Source organism: Corvus hawaiiensis, chromosome 3 (genome assembly GCF_020740725.1).
Source record: "Corvus hawaiiensis isolate bCorHaw1 chromosome 3, bCorHaw1.pri.cur, whole genome shotgun sequence".
Classification (NCBI taxonomy): Eukaryota; Metazoa; Chordata; class Aves; order Passeriformes; family Corvidae; genus Corvus; species Corvus hawaiiensis.
Genome location: NC_063215.1, coordinates 89,660,073 through 89,685,366, shown reverse-complemented (window position 1 = coordinate 89,685,366; position 25,294 = coordinate 89,660,073). Strand labels below are relative to the sequence as shown.

Genomic DNA, 25,294 nt, shown 5'->3' with positions numbered 1-25,294 from the left:
AGTTTAAAGAATAGCAAGGAAGGAAAATATATTTTGATTTCTCAAAGGGCAGTGTAAATACAGAAGAGCAAAAGGTAGTTCTAAAAAAGGAGGGGAAAACAGGTGTCAACATGCTTTTGGGGGAACAAAACCCTCCAAACACAATCCTGGAGGATAATCACAAAATAGGTGTGTTGATTTAATAGCTGTCAAATTCAGTATCAATCAGAATTTCTCCACTGTTATTGTTTATGTGCATCAGCAGTGTGTCTTTCATAGACACCTAGTTAAGTGTAGCTACTCTTCTGTGTCTCTGGGTTGCTGAAACACTACAAAGACATCTCCCCAGGGTGGTGGAGGTAAAAAAGGTTCAAATCAGTGTAATGGTTGCATGCTTGCCTCATCTTCCATAAAAGTCAAGCACAGCCCATGACACTTAAAATGGAAACACAGCATGTAACATTTTGAAATGTATTGCCACTGGATTCTGTTGTGAGCAAGTAGCTTGAGCCAGCTGAGAATGACAGCAGTGTTTGTTATTCTGAATAAAAAGGTGTAAGGAATAATGAAGTTCATCTTGCAGTGATCGTATTATTCCAGAACTGTTTCTTATAAAGGTTTCTTTTAAGTATTGCATCTTCCTTTGACTCATTTGGTTTTGGCTGTTGCCAGAGACACATACTAAGCTGTGTAGCTCAGAGGTTTGATCTAATAACTTCCAGGTAGGCTCTATGCAGCCAAACAAAAGTCACTTTAGGAACAAGATAGGTAGGGTTTCCTCTGTGTAGGAAACTCAGAAGCAGCGTGATCTATCTGACCTATAAAAGCTTGGTTTCAGATCTCTCAACCCTCTCGATAGGCAGCTACCAGGTTTGTTCAATGTTAGGCTTGTTTTGAGTGAGTGGTTTGAAGTCCATTGGCTGACACAGAGCAAATGTTCCTGAAAAGTCTTGATATTGACAAAATATGTGAATTGTCATTACTCTTGGAGCATTTAAGGGTGCTCAGTGGTACTGTAAATTATCTCCTGGAGGGGACAGCATAACAGTATTGTCTGCATTTCTGTGAAATCATGTTTCTTTTATTTCTATTAAATACTTCAGGGTTGTCCTGTAGGAAAGCAAGGCGAGTCTGTTCTGTGGTGGCTTATGTGTGAACTTCAAGGGGGAAGTGTGGGTACATACACAGGATGGCTAAAGTTAACGTGCCACTTCCATTTGCGGGTGCCTTGCAAGATGATAGTGCTGCTGACAGGATGTGTCTTTATCTCGGCAGTGGAGATTTTGGAGATTCAGTTATCCACGTGATGTGGATGTGGTAGGCCATGATGGTTATAAGCTACATGTCTGGGAAGCGAAAGGCAGGATATGTTCATTGTGCTTGGGAAAGAGTTGGCAGTGCAGTATGGTGGAGACAGCAGTAGGCTGTGTGTTCTGTGTTGCTGAAAGTAAGAGGATACAGTGGGAGATTGGGGTTGGGAGATGAGGACGTGTATACAGGGAGGTGCTATGGCTGGGTGTGTGTGGTTAGGTGGGGTGGATGCCTGCAGGATATGAGAGGGGGAGGGTGCGGGAAGTGGCTTGGGCAGCAGCAGGGCAATGTTCAGTGTTCTCAATGAAGCCTTTTCTTTCTCCTTGTCCCCTAGATCTCCTATCCCCCAAGTGATGAGGACAGCGATGACTCTGAGGGAGAGAACCAGGAACTTGCTCAGATCGACAGAGGTAAAGGGATGAAGATAGAAGGATCCCGGGATACTACGGCTGAAGTCAGTTTTTCTTTTCGCTTGTGCTCTTGCAAGTGCCTCCTCAGTCCCCAGTGTACCACAATCAGATGCCTTAAGTCAGTCACCTTGAAGCATTTGGGACCTCACAAGGAGAGGCTGGTGTTATCAGATGCTGCAGTTGCATTTTTACCACCAGAAACAGACATTGTTAACCATGTGTTAAAGTCCCAGTGCTGCAGACATGGGGCAGAGATGGTCCACAAGTCTTCCAGCAGCAGAGCTGGGACTAAAATTTTATCTTCTATTCCATGCTTTTGCACTTGTGTCATCTTTATTCTAGGTTTCCTCATCCTTGCTATTTTGAGTTTTAACTTTCAGTTTCTTCATTCTGCTGGACTCATTATTTATCTCTCTCCCTTCCTCCTATAATGTTGGTATTGTGCAGCTCTATTCTTGCATCTAGTGAGAGTCTTTGACAGAGAAGATACAGGTGCTCTGCTGTTGTTTTTGGACTGATATTAAGTAGCTTAGAGCTGCAGGTGAAATCTGTATTAAATGCATCTCTTGAGTTATGCTAAGCTTGCCATTAGTGCATGCCCTGTGCCCAGGTTCAAGTGGATTCTTATGCCAAGGCAGCAGAAGTTCAATTCCTGACCCACAGGACATGTCCTGTCAGAATTCAAATCCCTGCTCCATATGCTTAGCATAGAAAGAGCTCAGCAGAAGAGATAAAGCATGCCTAGCTTGTGACTGAAGACAGTCTCTCTTGTGTGACAAGTCTCATAATAGAGGATTTTTATTTCCAGAAACCAGATCTCACTTATTTGAGCCATAAAGGTGACGTTTAGAATAGCGTCACTTACTCACCTCTTCTGCCCTGAGAACTGGTCACTAGAAGTTAATGTTTTCAGCTAGAGGCAAGTGCCTTGCAACACGTTTGTAAGCTCATGTCTTCTCCACCTTGAGGAGGTGAGGTGGGTGACAGGTCCATGTTCTTTCTCTGGAACTAGACTTCCAGGTGATGGTTTGAAAGGGAATGATGACATCTAGCAGTCTGGTCTGACCAAAGGTCTGGAAACTTCCAAAGGGAAGCATTCAGCAGGGGGGTGTTTGATCTGGGGAAGAGAAGGTGGAGAAACAGCTCAGAAGTTTACTTGGGAGGAGATGAAAACAACAGGTCAGGAGAAAACAGGCCCATTTTATTAGGCTGTGGGACCCAGATTTGCTCTGCCACTCCTCTGTCTCCTCCTCCCACTAGAGAGAAGACGGAATTGTGCCCTGACTCCTCTGGCCACCAACCAGCTCCAGAACCAGGAGAACCAATGCTGCAAGGTTCGGGCCCTCTTCCATGCCAGCCTTGACCGCCACAGCTCAGAAGAGGAGCTGGAGCGCATCAACCGAGAGTTTGCCACGGAGAAGCGGAAGTGGTCCCAGGTCAGCCGGCTGGCCTGCTGCAGCGACGGCAACAACACCTCCTCCAGTGACGAAGAAGTGAAGAACTTGTGCGCCATGTCCTTCCGGCCCGTGGCAGAGCAGGGTGACGGCCTCCACGCCAGCCCGAGCCCCGTGCCGTTCAGTGCCTCCCCTCCCAAGAGACTCCAGCCCCTGGTGCGGAGCCCAGCCTCCAGACCTTTAATCTTCACAAGTGTTGGGGCGGGCCTTGAGCAAGTCATGCCTTGTAAGAGACATCGACAAGGATACGGGGATAAGGTCAGCAGGCCCAGCCTTGACCTGGAAAAAATGCAGCAGGTAAGGCAGAACTTCACGTGAGGAAAGCAGCATTGCTTGAAAAAAGGTGTGGTAAGCAAAGACAGGAAAGGGTTATTGAGGCAAGGCTCACTTCTTGTGGTCATGTCTTCAGGGGCATACTTGCAGGGTTCTTCTGCTGTCTGTCTAGGATAGATTGAGGTAACTGTAGATACCCCTCTTGAGAGGTACAGGCACTGCTTCTTGAGTGGCTCCTGCTGCAGTTGGGCTGTTCTCTTGCTACCCCATGAGGAAGGCAGCACTTGTACTGTCCAGTTCATTGTGCGGCACAGGAACAAAATCACTGGCGTTTGCTTTCATCAGGTTACCACTGCTTCCATGATCTGACCTATATCCCTTCCTCCAAAATTAATTCATCGCTTAGGGATGTATAAAAAAAGCCTTTGGTGAAAGTGGTTGGAGACTTGATGATGATAGGTATTTCCACACTTGTTGACCTCCTTGGGCCCAGATCTCTTTATGCCTCGTAGGAGTTTTACAGGAATGTAAAACAGTGCTTTTTACCTTCTTAACACTTTACAAACAGACTGTTTACAGTTTCCTCTAGATGCAGTTACTCTTGATTTTGCAGGACTTAGTTTGGCCTGGGACTGAAGTGTGGAAATGCTAGAAGTTTGCCTTGTCTCTGCATGGCCTGGGAAATGAGGCAGGCTGCCCTGTGCAGTTCCCATCTGGTGCCTCCCTTTCAAAAGGCCTTGCTGTAGAGTTAGTATTTCAGCTCTCTTCATTATTTGTTTTTCTATTTGCACTGGTATAGTGTCAGTTTAAAAAGATATGTGCAGACATCTGCTGGCCCTGGTACACTGCAGTAAGTTAAAACCAATTATTTTCAGTTGTGAATTTCCTCTCATTAGGGAGGAATTTCACTGCCTCTGGTTGGTTGGACGTACTAGTTTTAACCTTGCTTGCAACACTCCTTTTAAGCCTACAAGATGGACCCATTAAAAGAAAAGACTATGTATTTATTTTCTAAGATGTCTAAAAGTGAGATTTCCATTTCCCTATTACATTGCTGGTTTTTCTCAGTCCTGCTGGCAGCATACATCCCATGAATACATAATGCAGAGACTTGTGTTTTCAGTGCAGTTTTCCTCACCCCCTTTTCAACCTTCTAGCCAAGTTTCTGCTCACAGAACATTCAAAAGGCCCAGTCTTGCATTTCACATCACCCAAATCTTCTACTGATACTGACAGACTTTAATTAGTCTCACATCCTTATGAGAGGAGAAGAAAGCTAGTAAGCCTGTGCCCAGCCTTCTCTTTTTTTTCACAGTGCACATGAGTAAATGGGGAAATGTTTCTTTTGGCCCAGGTGATTTCTCTGATTTGGATCCCAGGCATAGCATCTGCCTGCTCTCCTTTAAGCTCCTTTCAGCACTGTTTTTAGGAGTGTATTGGTGAGGGTTAGGGGCTAATTTAAACAAGCTTTCCAAACTGTTGTTTTTTTCTCGGGAAACCTTGTGAGAATAATTGGCTTCCTTGTCCATTTGCTCTCTACACTTCTGGATTAATTGTGGCAAAGATTTTTGCAAAAGCACTTAAAATCTGGAGTGGAGGTGGCAGTGTGTTATTTAAAAAACATTTTTACTGTGGATGTCATTAACATTTCAGGTTGTGGAATCCATGTTATAAAGAAAGGTTAGTCAGCTGGTGGATTTAATTTGAAAGAAAATGTACTGAGGGCACAACATGACATGACACACACATGCAAAGTGAGATGCAGCCTGAATGTTGTATTTGGCAATTTGTATTATTTTTATAATTTTAATTGGTTAGCTTTCAGCCAGTAACATCTTGAAGCTTTATGATGAGTCTTTGCTTGCTACCTGTCCTTATTTCTCCTATGAAACTCATTCAAGACCTCCATTCCCCACTTATAAAATGGGACCGGGGTGTTTGTTTTCTGGTCTGTTTCCATTTTCCAACAAAAATGGCTCTTATTAACTGCCTGGGCAGTGTGTGGCATCATGTGTTTCTTAGTCAGGTAAACAATGCATATGAGGAATGTTAATATTAAACAGGCTAGTCTGAGGCTTCATCTGGGCTCCGAACACCAAGCTATTCTTGCTTTGTGATTCTTGCCCTTGCAGTCATGTGCTTGCCCATGAGAATGCAGCTGAAACATTTATCAGATAGACCTTTTTTTTTTGAGTAGCAGATGTGGCTTTCGCTCTTATCCCAGAGCCTTACTTCCCATTCCTGCAGCTCTGTGCAGCTGACAGATGACAAAGAATATCAGGGAAGATGAATTTGTGCCTGAAGCAAATGTGTTATGAGATAAGAAGACACTTTGGGGGTGTGATGTGGTATGGGTAACTCAAGGGTGGATGAAGAGATGCCAAGTGCTTTGCATCAAATTCTGTTTATGCTGGATGGTGATGGAATATTGGTGCAGAGAGTTGTGGTGTAGAGTGGCTCTGTGTTGAGATATTTAAGCAGATTTTGCTTCCTCCAATGGGTCAGTGGCAAGTGGTGTCTAAATGTCTCCTTGTATTCCAGTAATTTGGTGCCTTTTGGTAAGAAAGAGGATCAAACTTGGGAGACAGGTGGGTTGGGGGCAATCAGAGTACTTTTAAGAAGTTAGAGAATTGCTGTCCTTTCTTGGCCCGTGAATAAATGGAAATCTCCATCATCCGTGCCTTTCAGTTCAACCTCCTGCAGCAGGGAAGGCTGTACCAGGAGTAGGTTTAAAAAGTCCTGTTTTGGTTAGATGCCAGGCTATGCCTTTCCAGCTTCACAGGGCACAGTAATTCAGCCTTTTTTTGTTTCAAATGTAAGTTTGGACTGTTGGCAGATGTATTTCCCACCCTGGCTGGTCAGCTGGCCACCCAGTGTCTCCCTGTTGAGGCAGAGCGAGGATATTTCAATGCACGCTTTTCTTCACTTCTCCAAAGGACTAGAAAATTAGCTCAGAAGGCTTCTATTCTTTCCCTTAATTGGGCAGAAATACCCTGGCTTGTGCAGACACTCGCACTGCTGAAGTGAATGCCCTCTCCCAGCACCTCTTAATCACGGTCCCTGGACAGACATGTCCTTGCATGCAGGCCCTGCTGCCAACCACTTGCTATTTAATGAAGCCTGCTGCCACCCTGCATGGCTGCTGCCACTTTAGCATATCTGGCTTTTTTGGCAATGCTGAGAGAACAAGGTCTAGGAGAGCAGGGACATCCTTTGGTTCAAGGTGAAGGTGTCAGGTTCACCTGAGGTATAAGGAAGTCCAGGGTGCCACAAAGACTTCTTGGAGCTGCTGAGCTCATTACCAGCAGACTAATTGGTCTTGGCATGTTGTGTAAACAGAGAGGAAGTAAAGGATCCTCCTGTGCTGTTCACTGGGACTGCCAGGAGCACCTCTGAAATCTACTTACGGAAGCTTGGGAAGTCAGACTGTAGCATTTGCAGGGAGAGAGATCTCTTGGAGGAGAGCAGCTTTGGGGTGGTACAACAAGCAGTCCAAATTCTTTGTGTGGGTAGGTGGCTGATATGGAAAACATAATCTAAAAGTATGAGGCAGAGAGTATGGGTACATGGGTATATTCCCAGTTACGCTGCAAAGTCACTAGATAGGTTTCACCATTTGCTCAGAGCTTTCTGCCATGGTTTGCCTGCTTGTATGAATAGACAGAATCAGAAATTAATGGAATACTTTGAATTGGAAAGGACGCACAAGTCCAACTCCTGGCCCTGCACAGGACAGCCCCAAGAATCACACCATGTGCCTGAGAGCATTGTCCAAATGCTTTTGAACTTTGGCAGGCTTGGTGCTGTGACCACTAACCTGGGAAGCCTGTCCCAGTGCCCAACCACCCTCTGGATGAAGAACTCTTTCTTATATCCAACCCAAACCTCCCCTGACACAACTTCAGGCCATTCCCTCAGTTCCTGTCAGTGGTCACCACAGAGAAGAGAGCAGTGCCTGCCCCTCTGCTTCCCCTCATAAGGAAGTTCTAGACTGTGATGAGGACTCCTTTCACTCTCCTCTTCCTCTCCTCTTTTTCAGACTAAACAAGCCAAGTGATCGCAGCTGCTCCTTATTTGGCTCCCTCTACAGAGTATCAATACTATTTTCTTTTGGAGTCTTAGTGCATTCTTTGAAATGCATTGAGATGCTAGGATGAAAAAGGCCATCAGAGAAGAGAAAATGCATCCCATGCTAACACATGGATTGTTTGTTGCAGGCTCTGCACCCCCTTTGGTGGGGGAGTAGTTTCAGTGCAAGACAGATGAGTGGAACTTCATCTTGACTTGACACTGGAATGGCCTGGATATAGTGCCTGATGAGAGTCCTGATCTGGGCTTAGCTGTGTAATATCAAGACCTCCTTCCTTCTGCTGTATTGTTGAATACTGGTATTTTGGTTGGACTGGGCACTGGTGGGGTGATCAGCACCAAAAACTTCCTTTGAGTCAATACTGGTTGCACAGAGGCCACAGAACAGCAATTGCCACACGTGACCAAGGACCCAGTGTGTGACCCTGGGTGCACTGGGGTCTGGGCTTTGGGCTGCTAATGGCTCCAGGGTGAGATTTCCATATCCTTAGCACAGCTGGGTTTTGCCCTTGCCTGTCTCTCCAGGACTTGACAAATAGCTTCCAGATAGCTTCCATGTGTGAGCTCATGAGTCCTTTTCACCTCTTGGCCTCCCATTTGAATCCAGGCCTTTTCAGTTCCTGGGAATTGTTACCATCTGTTTGCCCATCTGAGCTTCTCTCTGTGGCAAGAGGGTGCCGGAAAATCTACTGCTGGTGCTGGTGGTAGTTTCATCACAGACTCTGCCCTGGGCCTCACTCTCCAGAGTGCCTGAGTGGAGTTCAGGGGCCTGTGCTGAGGAAATGGCTTACACCATTTCTTAAGGGGCCCAGTACCAGAACTTGTCAATCAGGTGTGGGAAGTTGGGCCATAGCAGTTCTTTGTCCCTGGGCTTGTTGAAGCAACATAGTAAAGAAAGTGTTGCAGAAACTGATTGCATCAGTACAGAATGAGAAATTCTGCTTTTGGTAACCTCCTGCAATTTCACTTTAATTTTTCACCCCCAGAAATATGCTACAGCAGCTGTTCTTCCAGCACAGAAGTGCCTGTCTGTCTCAACCCTGACAGTGTTTGGCACTGAAGTGGCCAGCAAACAAATGCTATGTGTGGCTGCTGCAAGGCAGTCCTAGCATGAGGAAGTTCAGGCCTGAACATGATTGAGATTGTCTGGTCTGCTTGCCTGCAAGGATGTAGTTCCCTGGCAGGAGGCTCTGGGAGTCTAGACCTAAGCCTGTACCATATGAGTGGGAGATGGGGCATGCTAGAGGTGTCTTGTTATTTGCATCTTTGGAGGAGCTGAGATGTTCTCCTGTGGTTTGATCTCTGTTTTAAAGACTCTGGCTCAAGGCCAGCCAGCTGATGTCCAGTTTGCTGACATCAGACATTGGTAGTCTGACAGTGGTGGAGAGAAGGAGGGTGGGGAGAAAGCGTGCTGTCTGGGAGGTGGAGAGAGACTCAATAGTGGGGGAAGGCATGAGGAACTCCACCCAGCCCCAAGGAAGTGATTATGACTGCCAGGCAGTATACCTCTGTCTCTGTGTGTCAGAAGTGTTCCCTGGATGGTTATCTAATTCATGCAAAAACATTAGGAAGTGCCTGTGTGCAGCTGCAGCTGGATGAATCGGAATGTAAGAGAGCAGTAACCCACGTAGGACTTGTCCTAGCTGCTTCCTAGAAAGCATAATGATTTCCTCTTCTTTCCTGAAGGAGGCAAGTAAGTTGACTATGTCTTCTTTTCACTGATGGTAAAGTTCATCTTGCTGCCAGCTTGTAAATGCCAAAGGCAAGGCAGGCAGGATAATCTAGTCCTGTTCCTAAACTCTCAGCATCAATCAGTATTCCAGACATTAGAGCATTCTCACAGAGTGGTTGAGGTTGCAAAGGCCCTCTGGAAGTTATACAGCCATTATGTCAACAGCTTCTCCATGAGGATCTGTGTTCTCTGTACATTGTTGAAATACAGAATTAATTTTAGTGCAAGTCCCCTCCAGTTCTGCCGTGCCCTATGGCATCTCTTGATACTGTGTTCACCTTTCAGGTGTGCTAGCAGACTTTCATTCTGAGCACACACCTCTCTTTGCACCTCTTCTCCTGTTGCGTGAGCCCTGGTACAGAATGTGTTGTCCATTCCTAGAGCCAAGTGCTTCTGTTCTTCTCCCTTGATGTTTTCCCTCCTTGTTTTGTCTCTGCATTTTTGTTCTGGTTTTGTAACATATGCAAAGGGGCAGCAGTTCAAGGGGGAGATGGACAAATGAGCTTCTGTCTGGAAATACTTACCAGTCTTTTTCCTGGAGTATGTGGCTGTGTAATTTTGCTGCCTTTTCCTGGAAGCTTGCATGTTTGCGAATGTATCCATTTTGGACTACCAAGGGAGGGTGAGCCGGTAGCTAGAATATCTGCTGAGACATCTGAAATGTGGTTCCTTGAGGTGCTGCTGCAAATCATGAAAGAGAGCAGGGATTAGGTTGGTCAGGGTCATTTGGAGAACACCAGAGAGCTTGGTTGAGCAAAAGGAAGATGAGGGGAGGAAGTTTGATGTGGCTGAAGTTTGACAGAGTACATGTTGAAGGCAGCAGAGATCTGTGGAATAGGAAGGTTAGGAATGGTGGAGACAGAGCTAGAGAGAGTATTTCTGTTGTATTAAGATTCCCAGAGGGACAATAATAGCACCTGGCACCAGTGGCAGAAAATTATAAGCCTGAGGTTAAAGCCAAGGGCTTATCATTTAGATTGGCAGGCTTGCTGACTACCTTCCCAACTCTGCTGTCTTTCTCTTTTTTCCTCAAAGCTCTAAAGCCTGGTAAGAAGGTATTAAACTAGAGCTGAGTCTTTGGCTGCAGACCAAAGAGAGGAGATCAAATGGGCATATGGGCACCACTGGCATGTGGCCTGGGGATGTGACTCAGGGAGCAGTCCTGAGCGATGCTGTGTAGGACTTAACTCTTGATCTGACTCTGAGGGTTAGGTAGGCCTGGGAGGAGCAAATTGGGAGGGAGTTAAAGCACTTCCACCTGAAAGTGTCTTCCAGAAACTCTGCATGTGAATGGACAAGGTTGGGATTTTGACCTCTAACATTTTGCTCTCAGAGCACCACACAGAATGATGCCTACTGAACTAATAGAAGGAAAAGCCCAGTCTCCCATATCTACTGGCAGTGTTTAATGGTGGGCTGCCAGCTGGCCACAGAAAACATCATTCAGCAAAACTGAGAGATCCTAACTGCAGCAACAACACAACTGGTTAAAACGTGATTGGATGTGGGGTGAGCGGCAGTCACAGAGTGGGTGCTGGGTTTGATCCCCAAGGGTGGCCATCCTGCAATATATGCGTGTTCTATCTCTTGTGTGTTGACTTCTGCAGGTCCTTTTCCAATAGGGTTTTCTGAAGGATATTTTCTTTCTTGTTTTGACACAGTACAGTGCAGGAGGATAATGCTGGCATGCTGTTTTCCAGTCCCTGAGTTCAGCCCAAGTAATCTCAAGGGCCTGACAGATTAAGAAGTTTTGCTGCAACCTGTGTATATTTTTCAAAAACACCAGCTTGGAGATGCTGCTTGGAAGGGAAGGTCAGGACCTTCTCTACAGTGCTCTCCTCTTCTGCAATAGGGCTGGATTGTCCTCACCTTGGTGTGTCTGGACTAGAGGGGTGCCTGGGTTGGGTCCCAGTGTGGCTGTTGAATTGGCCAGATACCTCTCCCTGCCCACTCCTCCCGTAGCATGTGGCTCACTGTGATACAAATATCTCATCCTTGCCTGGGGAGAGAAGGAGTCTGCAGGCGGCTTCACCATATGCTGTCACTGCCCAAGTTGTATTTGGTCTGTGGATGAATGGATCGCTCTTCAGGCATAATAAGTTGCATCTTTTGCTTGTGGTAGCAACTTCTGAAAAGGAGAGAGCCTTACAGTTTAGTTCTTTGGAGGACCGGTGAAGTGGCTTGAGGAAACTGGAGAGGGTGAATGGCTGTTTAGAACCAGTGTGGTTATTCCTCATATAGTCCGGAGGGCATCTGATGGTGGTAGCAGTTTTCTGCTTGCTTTTCTGACTGTGTTATATAGGTTAAGAAACTGAAGTAAGCAGTAGAGATAGATTAGTGGTTTGTTTTTTCCTCTTTGTTCCTACTTTGCCACCACTAAGCACTGAATTCCCTTAGAATTCAGCAGCCACAAGATAACGGGCTGCTATTGCTTAGAGTTCAAGTTAGAGACTTGTTCAAAGCACTATACAGAAGAGATGGTAGGAGGGAATGGAAAACAAGAGCTTGTTTTTCCTTAGCTTTTCCCTGGCATTGCTTAGTGCTGTATCTGTGAAGCAGGACACCTTCCTTGCCCAGCATGGCTTGGCACTGGCGTCTGAGAGGTGACATGGGTGTGCTTTGCACCCTGCAGCCTCCCATGAGGCACTGCCTGGGAGTGAGAAGGAAGGAGGGAGGAGGTAGTGTGAGTTTGGTAACAGCAGGAACAGGACAGCCGTGTGATGGTGCTGATTAACTATTAATGCCGGGTGTTTGTGCTCCAGTTTGTCACCACAGACGGAGAGCAAGCAGCTTGTCCAGGGCGTGTCTGAGTCTTGAAAATGCAGCAGCCATTACTGCTCAATAGGCAGAAGCTGGCTGAGCTTTTAAGGCCCGTGACTAGAGTAAACACTCCAGGAAATGCTGTTTTTGAGACAAGCTTTGGAGTGGTAGAATAGCCAGCCTGGCTGTCAACAACACAGCTGTCCTTGGCATGGACTGGGGTTTAGCTCTGATTTTCTGCCTTAGCTCTGAATAGCCTCTCCATTGTTGGCTCACATGAGAACCGCACTGCTGGGCTCTGCTCGTGCTTTCTTTCAGCCTGTTGATGTCAATGGGAGTTTTGGGCATTGGTCCACAGCTCATCTCACAGGAGGAGGCACTCAATAGAGGCATCTACTTCTCATGTAGATGGAGACTTGAGTTAAACCAGAGCAGATTCACATGTAAAACTCCCTGCCCTTCTCCAGAGCTGTGAGCCCAGATATGCTTCTTGTTGAGCTGCAATTTGTTTTGAAGAAATGATGACCAATAAGGGAGAGACCAACCCTCCCTCTTCAAGCCAAAAAACCATGTAACAACATTTTTTCTAAATTAAAGGTTTCAAAAACATAAGTGTCCTGGTACCACAGGTAAATTGAAAAAAAAAAAAAAAAGCACAAATGAAGACACTTAAGAGAAACTCTATGAAACTTGCTGGTTTTCCTCATTGTAAATAATCTTTTTGGTTTCCTGCTGGACTTTGACTGCTTCTGCAAAGCAGTTTTCATAGGAATGAATTTGCAAAACTGAACTTGGTCTAGAATGTTGGAAACTTAATGTAAATGAAGTCTGTGGTCAAGTCTATACTAGGATAAATTGTATTTTTAATTCAAAAACACGCTTGTGCTTTAAAATTCCGGCATATCCTTGCCAGCTGTAAGTTCACCTTCACGTGTTTGTTTATAAAAAAAAAGGTTGATAGCTGTGCAAAGGATAAAACCCTAAAATGCTTTGCAAGTTACTTTGCAATTTTATTGTGAGCATGCTCCTTTTGACAGCATAAACAAAATAAAAATTTGTCTACTTGTAGAGGCTTTAGAAACTCCCTATCTTTCCAATCATTTCAGAGGCTCATCAAACAGTCCTATAGGCTCTGCCATGATGGTATGGGGGCATATTATAATTAAGAAACAAGGAACAGTTTTTAAAAAATCATTTTCCAAATTGCAAATCTAGTGGACCTGTGTAGTTCCTAGTATGAGTAGAAATATCTTTAAAATAGAGCTCATCAGATGCCTGATTTTTCTGTAAACCTGTTCCTTGCTATGTTTCAAGTGATGTGGTTTGCAGCTGGGGGAACCTCCATAGGTCAGGGAATGCCCTGAGTTTGTTCAGGAAAGTTTGTTACTGGTACTGTTTGCTGTATGTGCAGGAAAGACAGACAAACCTCACACAAGAACATGGTGTACCTGCCTGGATGATAAGACCGTATATTGAGCATACTTTAAAGTAAGTCTTAATCTAAGATGCAGTGCTTTTTTCAGATCTCTGGTGGAAATAGGACAGTGAATTAATGGTATGTTTATTTTCATTGTAGTACTGAATTTGGTGTGCTATCCAATCAAGCTCTTAACTAATTTTTAACTTAATATAATTTCTTGTCATCCTCTGAATAACACAACCAACCCTATTAGTTTCTAATTATTGTTAGCGGAAAGAGTGCAATTATGAGCACTGGAAGTGGTGCTCTTGGAAAATATTTTCTAAGATTTATAGTACAACTATTTTAGTATTCTTGTATCTTTTCTTTCATAATACACCAATGTTCTATTCAAGGCTGACTGCTACAAGAAATGTGAAAGGTATTTTTGCTGTGCTAGTTCATCCCGTTTGCATTTTGCAGACTCTTACTATGGGCAGTTATGCTAAACAGTCTAGGGACTCTCTCTAGAGCTGAGTGAAACGGTAAACCACAAGAGGCTGAAAAAAAATCAGATTGCTGCCTCATGATGGGGCTGCTGGTAGGGTTAGAGGTAGAAAGCAGCTGTAACTACTGCTGCCAACTGTGAGACTTGTCGCTCAGTCTGCTGTATAAAACTCTGTACTGAGTTGAGGCACTGTTTCATTTGCTTTCCAAATGCAAGTGTCCAAATAATTCAAACACCCTCAAAACTATTCATATAATGAATAAACTTGCTCTTGTTATCAACCTTTATCTGCACAGGAGATCCTAATGAACTTGGCCTTGGGACATTCTGGTCTATTTTTAATGAGTTAATATGAGCTTTTGCCCTTCTGCAGTGTAGTGAGTAAAGGAGAACTCTTGGTCTTAGGGCATGACCATTTTCTAAGTGTGAGATGGGCCAAAATCCTGAGCTGAAAGAAGGAAACACTGAAATGATTTGTGCATTAAAATTGATGCCTGTGTTATGAACACTGGTGTTATACAGGCTCTGATACGGATCTTGCAAGCTATTGAGTTGATGGTGTATTTCTAACTGTTTGGAAAGTGGATCTTGATGCAGACAGTGGAGTGGCATGCTTGAGGGCAGCAGTTCTCCAACAAGTACTTCATGCACAGCTCTGAGGGTTGCTGTACCCTGCTAACCTGTTCAGAAGGGCAATGATCTGCTTCTGGTTTTGATGGTACGTCACTGCCCTCACATGGGAATTTTAAAAAGTTGGCAGGAGTAATGTGTATCCTGTGCTGGTACCTATGGACAAGTAGAGATGCTGAAGCTCACTAAGCTCATTGAAGTGTCCAGGGAAAAGCCCTGATTGCTGAATTGGTTGTATTCTTGCGCTGGGGATGGTTCTCTGGACCAGCTCTACGCCATCTCAAGCCTTGTGCAGCTGTGAGGATGTGAATGAAGGGATGCAAAATGGTATTAGAATCTGCAAGTGCTGATCAGCAGTGCTGAAGGGAACTGTATGCCTACTTCAGAGGAAGGACAGCACGCCAGGCAGGAGATACTGGCTCCTCTGAAGTATTTGCAAGCTGTTCACATGGGTACAGGCCTAGGCCAGCCCTTTCAAAATTGGTAGGTTGAACCCCATCCCAGGTTCTGAGTTTAAACACTCAAGCACCACCTGAGCAAGGCTCTGTGGGCTATACAGGGTTGTGCTGTGAGGCACGTGTGGGCAGGCACTGCTGCATATGGGCATGGGAGAGCATTCTCCAAGCGCAGTCATTAGTTATGTTCTACATAAATGGATTAGCTCCCTGGAGTAAGAGGCCTTTATCCTATTAGCTGACTAGCTGCTTCAGCATGTTCCCTTGCCACTAAAGCGTAAGCAGTGTTCACTAGGGAAGAGGAGCAGGGAGACAAGTAGGTGATTGGGTGGGGAATGTGGGAACAGTTGGCTTACATCATCATTTCTCTCTGTGGTGATTAGTGTTGTTATACTCCCATTTCATGGATGTCTATTTGTAGGCAAAAAATGGTATCTTGGGTTTGTTAATCATCTTCTGGTCTCCAGTTTCTAATATAGTATTTGTTTATTTTCATGTGCTCATGCAAACACAAGAGATTTCCAAAACAGGCATAGTCATGTGAAAGGAGAATATGCTCAAATATTTTGCAGGGCAGTGCAGACATGATACGTGTGTGTGTCTTGGGAGGAGAAGGAGAGGGATTCTGTTGCCCTGTGTTCAGAGCCCAAGCAAGCCCCACAACTTGAGATGTTTGCGTCTTTATTTAAGACAGGCTTGTTTTGGCTTTCCAAAGCTGTTCATGTAGTCAGTCCGCATTTGGCTTTTTCAAAGTTTCCCCACTGTCCATGAATCCAAGTTCTCATCTGAAGACGTGACCTTATGTGTTTTCTGCTTTAAGTTCCACTTGTAAGTGCTCCCAGCAGCACCAGATGAACCCAAAGCAAGGGTTCCCACAGAGTGATGTCCTTTGCACTCAGCTGGAGAGCGTGGGAGGCAATTCAGAGCCACCTTTTGAGGTTTCTGTTGTGAAGATCCAGGCCACTGACAAATCCTTTCTTCATTTAGAGCAATGAGTATACCTCATGTTGCCCTATTTTTGAGAAGCTCCTCTAAGACCAATCCTCTGGCTAAAAATCTGATGAAAAGGTACATATTCCAGGTTCTCCTCAGAGAAACCCACTGATCTCCACTGGATGTTTTCTGTGGTGGATTAGGTAGATCTTTTTAGTGTTTTATACCTCCTGAAAAGTTCCTAGTGTAAACTTCAGGGCAGGGTTTTGGGCTGACAAACAGGCATTCAGGTCCAAGAATTTTTACTTTTTAACATAAATACTTCATATGAATATCTAAAATATTCTAGTTGTGTCAAAACCAGGAAGAAATTGGCTTAAAAATCTAGACTTGAAACCGTTTTGAGCTGGTCGTTTTGGCCTATTTTTCCTTTTGCCATCCACACATACATCTATCCTTTCATGTGGCAAACCTGTGTGAGTCTCTTCTGGAAATCTGGTTTTCCACATGCTTGGCTGTTCACTTTGTGGCTGGTGTGCATGAGGCCCTGTGGCTTGCACAGAGCATTTGGAATGTCTTGTTGTTTTTTCAGTTACCCAAGGATAGTGTAAAGGCACACACTTTTGCCCCTATGTCCTCTGGGTTTGGAGCAGCCATCTGTGGATTCTCTTCCTCTCCATGTCCCTGTAACATCACAGATGACAAGAGTTGGTACCTTTCAGTGATTTTAGTATTTTCATCTTCTTTCCCAGGGTATACATCTGTGTGACTTTCAGAGCTCTCTCTGTATCTCCTTGCTTAAAGGGGAACTGTGTTTACTGCCTGACTTGCGTTGATGTCTTAACCCCTTCTTGGGGCACTTGGGGACAGCATCTAAACAGTAAGTGGTGGAAGAGTCTGGGGCTGCTTGTTTAAAGCCCCCAGCGCTGCCAGCTCCCACGTGCTGCAGCAGCAGTGGTGAGGGGAATGGGATAAAGCTGCAGGAGGCAGTGTGCCTTCTGCCCTAGCTCTGCCTGAAGCAAAAGTCCATGGGGAGGGAGGGCTTTGGAGTCATGTCCGAGCCAAGGCTTCAGTTAGAAGTGAGATAAACTATAGAGACATCAGATGATATGTTAGACTAGACTGGACATTCCCTGTGGACAACTTTGGAGCCAAGGCCAGGAAGGAAGGGAGGAAACAGTCATGTTGGCTGCCCTGAATTAAAAGCTTTGTAAGCTTTTTCTCAGGAGCTGCTACCATGCCTGCCAGCTGTGAAACTAGACCCCCCTGTCCCTTTGCACCCCTCCTCCCTTCACAGACTCTAGTGAGCAGGAGGGGCAAGCCCAACATTTGAACTTTGGTAACTTTGGCATGTGCAGATGAGTGATAGGGAATTAATGAATCCTGCCCTTTCTTTACATTTTTGTTGCTCCACAGGTGCTGGAGTTTTTGGTCAGGTCTATTTCCTGCACAAATGGAGCTTTGCGTTTTTTCCAGGCCTCAAAGAAAACTCAGTGAGAGATTTGGGGTTGGCATAGAGTGAATAGATGAACCATCTGATGTACCCTGCAGATCAGCAGACTCAGACTCTGCCAGACCAGCAGGGAAAGTGGCTGCTGAGCCAGAGATGCTCCATAGAGTGTGTTCACTTCCTCCATCCCCAAATTCCAATCAAAGGGCTAGTGGTAAAAGTGCCAGGGCAAATATGGCCCACTTTATCTGTTTCTAAAGGGGCAGGGCTTCTGTACAGATCCAGAGTATATTTGGAAACTGTATGCCACAAAGGAGACAGAGGAGCAGTAGAAAACCAGTCACCTACAGACAGGCAGTCAGTCTGTTTGCTTAGACCACAACTGTGTGAGTAGGTAGCTGTATTTATGTTAGCTGTGGCTCTAGTGTGATATGCAGGGAAAACTTCAAAAAGCAGCCTGTAATTTGAATAACTTAATCTGTTCTCTGGGCCTTGGGAATAGTGGGAATTCAGATGTTCTGCCAGGTGGCAGACCTTGCTGGCCAGACTTCAGCTCACTCTCTACTGTAGCAGGCATTGACCAAGCCCAGCAGCCTGGTGCTACTCTGCAGTGATCACTTACACATCGCCTTTCTGGACTGCAGTGCAACTGGGCTGTGCTTATTTAGAGAGCAGTTACTGGTGAGACTGACTTGCTGTTCTTCCAGTTTGTATTTGCTGTAGGCTCTCACCATTTCTCTTTAGCAGTGACAGCTGAGCCCCTCCCAGAAGTGCACAAAATGAGGTGATTAAAGACACTGTGTTAAAAAGGATTTTGGTGACCACAGGAATGACTTTGTTTTGGTTTTCATGGTGCACTGTTTGCTGACTGTGTGATGCTGTGCAAGTCCTTGCAGTACATCTTTTGTTGTAAGGCCTTGCCTGGCTTTTTTTAATTTGAATTTGTTCTCAATGATCACTTAGTAATCAGTATTTCCTCTGCTGCACTGTCCAGATACACTAAGTTGTCAGTGTTTACATTTTATGGAGGCTGTGGATTTTTGGCCCTTGCTGGCAGAGGTGCTGCCTGCGTAACTGAGACTCCCATCTTGATAGAGATGGGAGCCCTTTATGACAATGTTAAGAGACCAAATGTGCTGATGTTTTGAAGAAACTGCAGATGGACTGAGGAGAAATGTGGCAAAAAAAGCATGAATGACTAATTCAACTGAATATTAACTAGAAATAACTTTCAAAAGAGTTCAGAGGCTTTTCAGGATGTTCCACAGTATCACCACAGCTTAGTGTTTGGATGCTGGGGTTTGTTTTTGTGGCAGGGGACTGTTGGCCAAACCATTTGAGTTAGCCTGTATTTTAAAATGCTGTGAGGCTGTTTAACTTCTGATGGAGACGTCTGGAGGCTGTGACTGATGATAATTGTAATTTAAAGCTGTGGCTGAACTATAGCCTTCCTGTTGCTGTGCTGCTTCAGGGGCTGGGCAGGGAGCTTGTGTCTGTGTCTGGTACATGGATGTACTGGATAGTGGCGTTGCACGCCTGGGCCCAGACAGTGGGTGTTCCCCTAGCACAGGGCATCCCTGGTGATGCAAATGCAGAATACCCTCAGGTGACTGCTAGGAAGGCTTGGCCCCCTGGTTTGTCTGCCACTTTAAGTCGTGTGCCTGGGAGCCTGAGCCTGGATGGTGGTTAGTGTCGGCTGGAGTTGCTTCAGCTTAAAAGCAGTAAGGAGGAGCCTGTGACTTACTTTTCTTTTCTGTACAGTTTTTGTACTGAAGGGCTGAGAGATGATGCCCATGTCCTAGCAGCACTACTCAGTGCCAAGGAATTAAAAAAGCCAGTCCAAAATCAACATACAAAATAGCTTTAAAATTTTTTTACTGGTTATTCTCCTAAATAATAAATTCTCCTAATAATAAACAAATCCTCCCCAATAAATTGGGAGGGCAGACCTGGCTTTGCCCCTTGTATAAAACCCAACACTGTGTTGGCAAAAGGACAGGAACCATGGCTCTGTTCCCTTGTGCCCTGCCACGTGGGCATGAAGTACTGCTCTCCTGGGTGGAGGATTTCTCTGAAGCAGAAGACACTGGGCTGTGATGTTTAAGCCTGAAGGTGCACAGAGCTGTTGGGTTGGGAAAACACTGAAAGCTTCCACCTTGCTACTGAACTCTGGCTGGGGCCTTGCTGGGCTTTCACATCTGGCCTCTGCAAGCACTGCCTTTGGGGGTAGCCGATCCCCTTCCTTTAACTCAGCCTGTGCTCTAAAAAGGGCCTTGTTGGAATCCTCTGCTTCATCAGTAGTGTGAGGCTGCTGCTGGTTTGCCCGCATGTGCCTGCCCGCTCCGGTGGGTAGCAGCTGTGGGCCTCCCGCCCTGCAGCCCCTGGGCTGTCATGGTGCCACGCGGTGGGACGGAGGTGGCACCCGGTCAAGCAGAAGCCTGCAGCCGCAGTGTGCCGCACAATGGCCACTCTGTGCAGCCCCTGGCCTCATCTGCCCACTGTGCTGCAGCTGCACCCCTGCCCCGCGCCTTAACCCTCTGCATGCTCTCCCGCCCCAGCAGTGCTGGGGCAGGGGACAGGCTCTCAGCAGCAGCTGGCTGGTGGGAAAAGCTGTTCTCCTGGCCCAAACCTGTCTCTGAGGGCTGTTAGGAAAGGAGATGGGGCAGGCCCTTTGCTCTGAAATGCCTCCCCAGGGGAGGAGGGCCATAGGGCCATGCTTCCCTGGCTGGCTCACTGTGTGTAATGGGATTGGCATCGGGCTGGAGCTCACATGTAGGCATTGCCTCTGCACCAGCATCCACTTCACTGTCCCAAGATGTGTCTTATTGCGGCCCTTTCAATCCTCTGCTTAATGGGCCATGAAGCTGCCTCCCTGCCTTGCTGTGAGGCAATTTTCTCTGTGCACATTGCATCACTGGGCATGGTTTTTCCCTTTTCATCAGCCCTCTGCTGTGACTTAGAGTGCAATTGCTCCTCACACTGTACTGTTTCTTCTTTCAGTTCTTTTTTTATTTTTTTTGAACAAAGCAAGCAACATCATCAGTCTGCTTCTCTGTTTCTGTGCTAGCCATTCAAGCTTGGTCTGCCTTCTTGTTCCTAAAAGACTGGACAACTGGGAAGCTGTCTGGTAGGGTTAACAGCATGGAAGTAAAACAGGGGTTATAGAGCTGAGGAGGCTTTTTCTTAAAAACTTTGTAGCCTGTCAAGAGCCTTAAGATGTCAACAAGAAACAGAAATGTCCCTACCTTTAAAGTGCACTTGTCCTGTGGAGGGTCATAAGCAAAACTAAAGAAAGGCAGACTTCTGTCCTGCTTGCTGGTCTCTGGAAAGTCTGATCTTTGAGTCAAATCACAGCACAGTTATTGAATACAGATTTTTTTTTTAATTTTGAAATCTCTTTCATTAAGCAAGTGAAAATCCCTGCAGCATTCTTAAATTGTAACAAGCTGATTGTATATCAGTATGTAGCATTTGATGAAGTGTGTCATTAAATAATGAGTTATGTTGGGAAACTGAGAGTGCCTGTGCTCTCTTGCATGAAATAGACTAAACTAGTCTGAAAAAACCAGTAATAGTTAAACTGCATCCAACTCTGGACAGGCCCTTAGGTTTAAAACTAATAATAAATTAGTTAAATTAGATAATAAAATAAATAATAGAAATTAACCCCCCCCCCCAAACACTAATGGACAAAAGAATTGCTCTGTCTTGTGGAGGTAGTGAAAATGAAACTATTCTACAACCAAAAATTTATATATAAAAAGCAGATGTAAGATGAAATGTGTTTATTAATATATATGAATGTAAAATATTTTGCATTGTATGCTGGTTTAAGAGTTTGTTCAAACTCGTATACATTTGAAAATTAAGTTGTGATGCCTGTCTTTAAACTGTGCATTGACAGAGGTTTAAATACTTAGTTTTGAACTGTTGCAGCAGTGTGACATAAATTCATTCATCTTGGGGATATCACTATTCCTAGAGTGATCTTGCATTCAGAATGCCTGTATTTTGATTGTTAATATATATTACAGTCATCTGGATGGTGCAGTTTGTATAGAATAGTTCTATGGTAGCTTTTGTGCATAAGCAGATGCAGGCATTCACCATTTCCTTCTGGGTGAGTTCAGAACTGCTCAAGTCAGTGTTAGAGGACTTGGAGTACTGCTGCTTAAGCAGTTGGAGATACTTGCTGAAGCAAGGCTGGACTGGAGAGCTGTGCTCAAAGAGAAGCAGGGCTGGTGGCTCATCTCTGCTCTAATTGGGGGTATTTTGATGTGGCAGTGATGTGCAGCAAAGCCACGTGTGTGGCTGATCAGGGGTTCATTACCACATTTCATTTGGTGAATATGTGACTCTATTATTTCCAGTCCTTGCAACTTCCTTTTGAATCCAGGCCCAGGACTGAGAGAGTCTCTGGGTTATGAGCAGGAGGTGAGATTGGTGGGCGGGTTCTTGGGCTGAACTGATGCTGCTGCTTTCTGGAGGATTAACCCTGAAATGTTTCAATTCAGCTTTGCTTTTAGAGTGAGGCATAACTGTTGTGTCCTCAAAAAGGCTTTAACATTTCCTTAGTCATGTCATTTCCTCCTTTTAGTAGAAGTCACAGTAGATAGCAAAATAAACTTCCCTTCATGCAAATAATAGTGCTCCTAAGCTGTATGTTTCAGCTCTGATGCCAGCAGTTCTGTCAGAGACCAGCAGGAAAGATTTTTTAATTGAAATAGGGACACTGCCTCTTGCATTCAATTTTCTGCAGGTGGAAGAAAGTTTTGGAAACTATACCCTATGGTTTTATTTTCAGCTCTGCTACTAATATCCTCCATGACCTTTGAGAAATCTCTGCTCTGCTCATTGTCATAACTCCCAGAAAATAGCTCAAGGAAATAAAAGTGCACTTTTACATTGGTCTAGTAGTTAGGAATGATCCCAGAGTTACTAAACTGAATATGTCACCTTCCTTATAGGCCATTTCCCCTGCTTTAGGCAACTGCAAGTCATGTAGCCAAATAAATGTTATTTCAGCTCTGCCTTGTATCTGTGTAAATAAGAGTTAATGAGTTGCTGCATCTCGTGGTTGGCTTGTGACGTGGAGGTCTCCAGAGGGAGGATGAGGAGAGGCTGCCGTGGAAAGTCCCTGGCTGTTGCTAGGCATCACTGCATTTTAGCTTCCCTGTCCGAAAGTCTGCACTCAGGTTTGGCAAGGAAAGGGAAAGCTGAGGGATGGAAAACCATTCAAAGATGGCTTGACTTACTTTTTGTAAAGCATGGCTTTACTGTGCTGGGTGCAGAAAGCGTGTGGCTGCTAGTGAGGTGGAAGCAATTTGATTAAATAGAATAGCATTTGATAACTGGCCTTCCATGTATTCATTCTCAGCTTGCAGGATCATGTGGCTGGCTTGCTCTCTCTCTCTCCCTCTCTCTGTTTTGGACCTTACTATGATGTGGGACCTGAAAGCTCTGAGAGTGCAGCACAAGTGGTCTTGCTCTGCTTTCAGTCTAAGTGGAAATATGAGAACCTAGCAGTTCCAGAGAGCTTCCCATGCTGAGGTTTATGGTCCAGTTTAACACCCTGTGGATGAGGGGATGTCATGTTTTTATTTCTCTACTAAGTCCATCAAGAGGAACGCCAGGAACAAAAAGGAAGCACAAGAGGAACAAAAATTGTTATGTAGGGTATCTTGGTCTTGCTGCACAATGAAATCTTTGCAAACCGCAGCAGTAGCGTAAATAGTGGTAAGATTCTCATATAATTAAAGCTTATCACAACAGCATCACTAAAAATCACTTCTGTTTTCTGCCAGAAGAGTAGGACTTGGGATACAGTTGAGCACTTGAATTTCTCTGAAGAGTCTGGCTGGTTGTCCACCTACCTACAAGCCTTTCATTCAGTCTTTGGTGTCATCTTGTAATTTCTGTCTCTGTTGCTCCTCCCTATATATTTTAATAGAAGGCCAGGATGGGTAAATATCTTGCTGCCTCTGCTGATTATAGTGGGGAAATAATGTCTTTTGTTGTGCCCTGATGAAGTCATGGGGGTGTTGGGGTCCCTCCCCTGCCGTGTAGCCCTGGGAGAGGGGCCCTGAGGGCACAGACACGGGGCTTCCCTGCCCCTGCTCAGCCTCGTTCCCATTGGTTGGTTTGTGTTCCCTGCGCGGGCAGAAGGACCCTTGGTCCCGTGACTGGAACAGTTCCTGGGCAGAGCTCCGGCCATGCGGCTGGAGAAATAAACATCTCTGAAACAGCTAGCAAGAATCTGTCTGTCCGTATATATTTCCTTTCCATGGGACTCCTGGTTTGATATATGCGTGTTGCAGGATCCCCACTGCAACAAATGGTGGAAAATTGCGGGCAGAACGATCCCCGATCCCTAAGCGACTGATTTGTGTGAGTAAACCCTGGAAACTTTGGATTCCTCTTCTTGGTTTTGCTTTGCTATTCCATATCTAAACTATGGAGGAACCGTGGGAAGACTCTTGGCTCTCAGAGCCGCATATGGACATTTATCTTAAACTTAAAATGATTCTTGAACAACGATTTGTAAATTTTAGCTTGATTCAAGCTCAAAAAGAACTGAAACACTTCCTGGCATGGTTGTTTAAGAACTTTTTCTATGTTTCTTGGGATTTAATTCTTACCAAGGGCTTTTGGAAAACCGTTTGGACACAGTTAATACTGGAGTCAAAATATATGCCGATGGAAGAATATTTTCGTGAATATTATTTAGTTACCGAGACTGTTGAGCAATGTCAGCTGTGTCCTGGCGAAGGGAAGCCTGGCGCAGGGACCGTGCGGCCCAGGCCACGTGCACCGAGCGCTCTGCGAGCAGCAGCGAGGCAGTTCCCGCGCGCGGGCGGAGCCACGCAAGCCGCAGTGTCGGTGGCGGAGCGAGGAGCGGCGGGACCCGGTGGTGCCCGAATGGCCCCGTGCAGCGCATGGTGGAGCGAGCCCCGGGAACGCCCGGCCGAGAGGGGCGGCACGCGGGCGGCGGCTGGCGGCGATGGCGGTGGAACGGAGCCGCGCCGGGCCGAGACGCGCGCTGGAGCAGGGCGCGGGGGGGTCGTCGCTCGGGGGCCCGGCCGAGACGTGGGTGCAGCGCCCGGCATCGGCAGCGAAGCTGCGACCAGAGGAGGCGACGCACGGAGAACTGAGCGGCGCGGCCCGGCCCGGCCCGCGCGGCCCCGAACGCGACCCCGGGAAGAGCGCGCAGGCACCAGCAGCCCCGACAATTCCACCACGAGAGCGACCGAAAGAGAGAGCAAAGACGCAGCGAGACAGAAAACAGCAGCCACTCGGAAAAAGGAAAAAATCATAGTAACTAAGACCTTAGGGATAGTAAAATGGTATAATGTTAAGCAAAATTATGGTTTTATAACAAGGTGTGACAACCAGCAAGACATATTCGTGCATAGAACTGCTATTAAAAAGAATAACCCTGAAAAATGCATCCCAAGCTTGGGAGATGGAGAGGTGGTGGAATTTAATATTGTACTAGGGAGAAAAGGGTTACAAGCATCGCAGGTCACTGGGCCTGATGGTGTTTCTGTAAAAGGCAGTATATATGCAAAAAATCGTAGTCATGTTAGACAGTATCTCTATTGTAAGCCCCCCCTACAGTTTCCCTTTCCTAATCCCACCTTTCCCTTTTACCCTATGTCCTATTACCCCCAGTGTATTCCCAATCCGTTTTTTCATCCATGGTTTCCCTCACAAAACCATGCTTTTGCCAATTGTGTCCCCAAAAATCCCTTTCCAATGCCGAGTGGGGGATGAAAAGGGGGAGGGAAGAAGTTAAACCCTCTCCTGCCTCAGTTTCCCCACAAAGCATGCTCAGAGTTCTGTCTCCCTTCTGTCAGCCCTAAGATGTTCCACAGAATCTGTTTGGACATTTAAAGACTCAGGAGGGTGGCT

At 45.7% G+C, this 25,294-nt stretch overlaps 1 protein-coding gene across 6 annotated transcripts in view; it reads left to right on the top strand.

The window, feature by feature from the left end:
- The window catches only part of LOC125323126, a 77,391-nt gene that overhangs the window by 32,251 nt on the left and 19,846 nt on the right, over window positions 1-25,294 (top strand). For 5 of the 6 annotated variants that reach the window (XM_048297748.1, XM_048297747.1, XM_048297746.1 and 2 more), the window contains 2 exons: window positions 1,625-1,700; window positions 2,961-3,451. In XM_048297748.1, the coding sequence (XP_048153705.1) occupies window positions 1,625-1,700; window positions 2,961-3,451 (567 nt within the window). Of the gene's footprint in view, window positions 1-1,624; window positions 1,701-2,960; window positions 3,452-16,685; window positions 16,785-25,294 lie in introns of those variants that run through there. The other variant, XM_048297750.1, reaches the window with a different exon arrangement.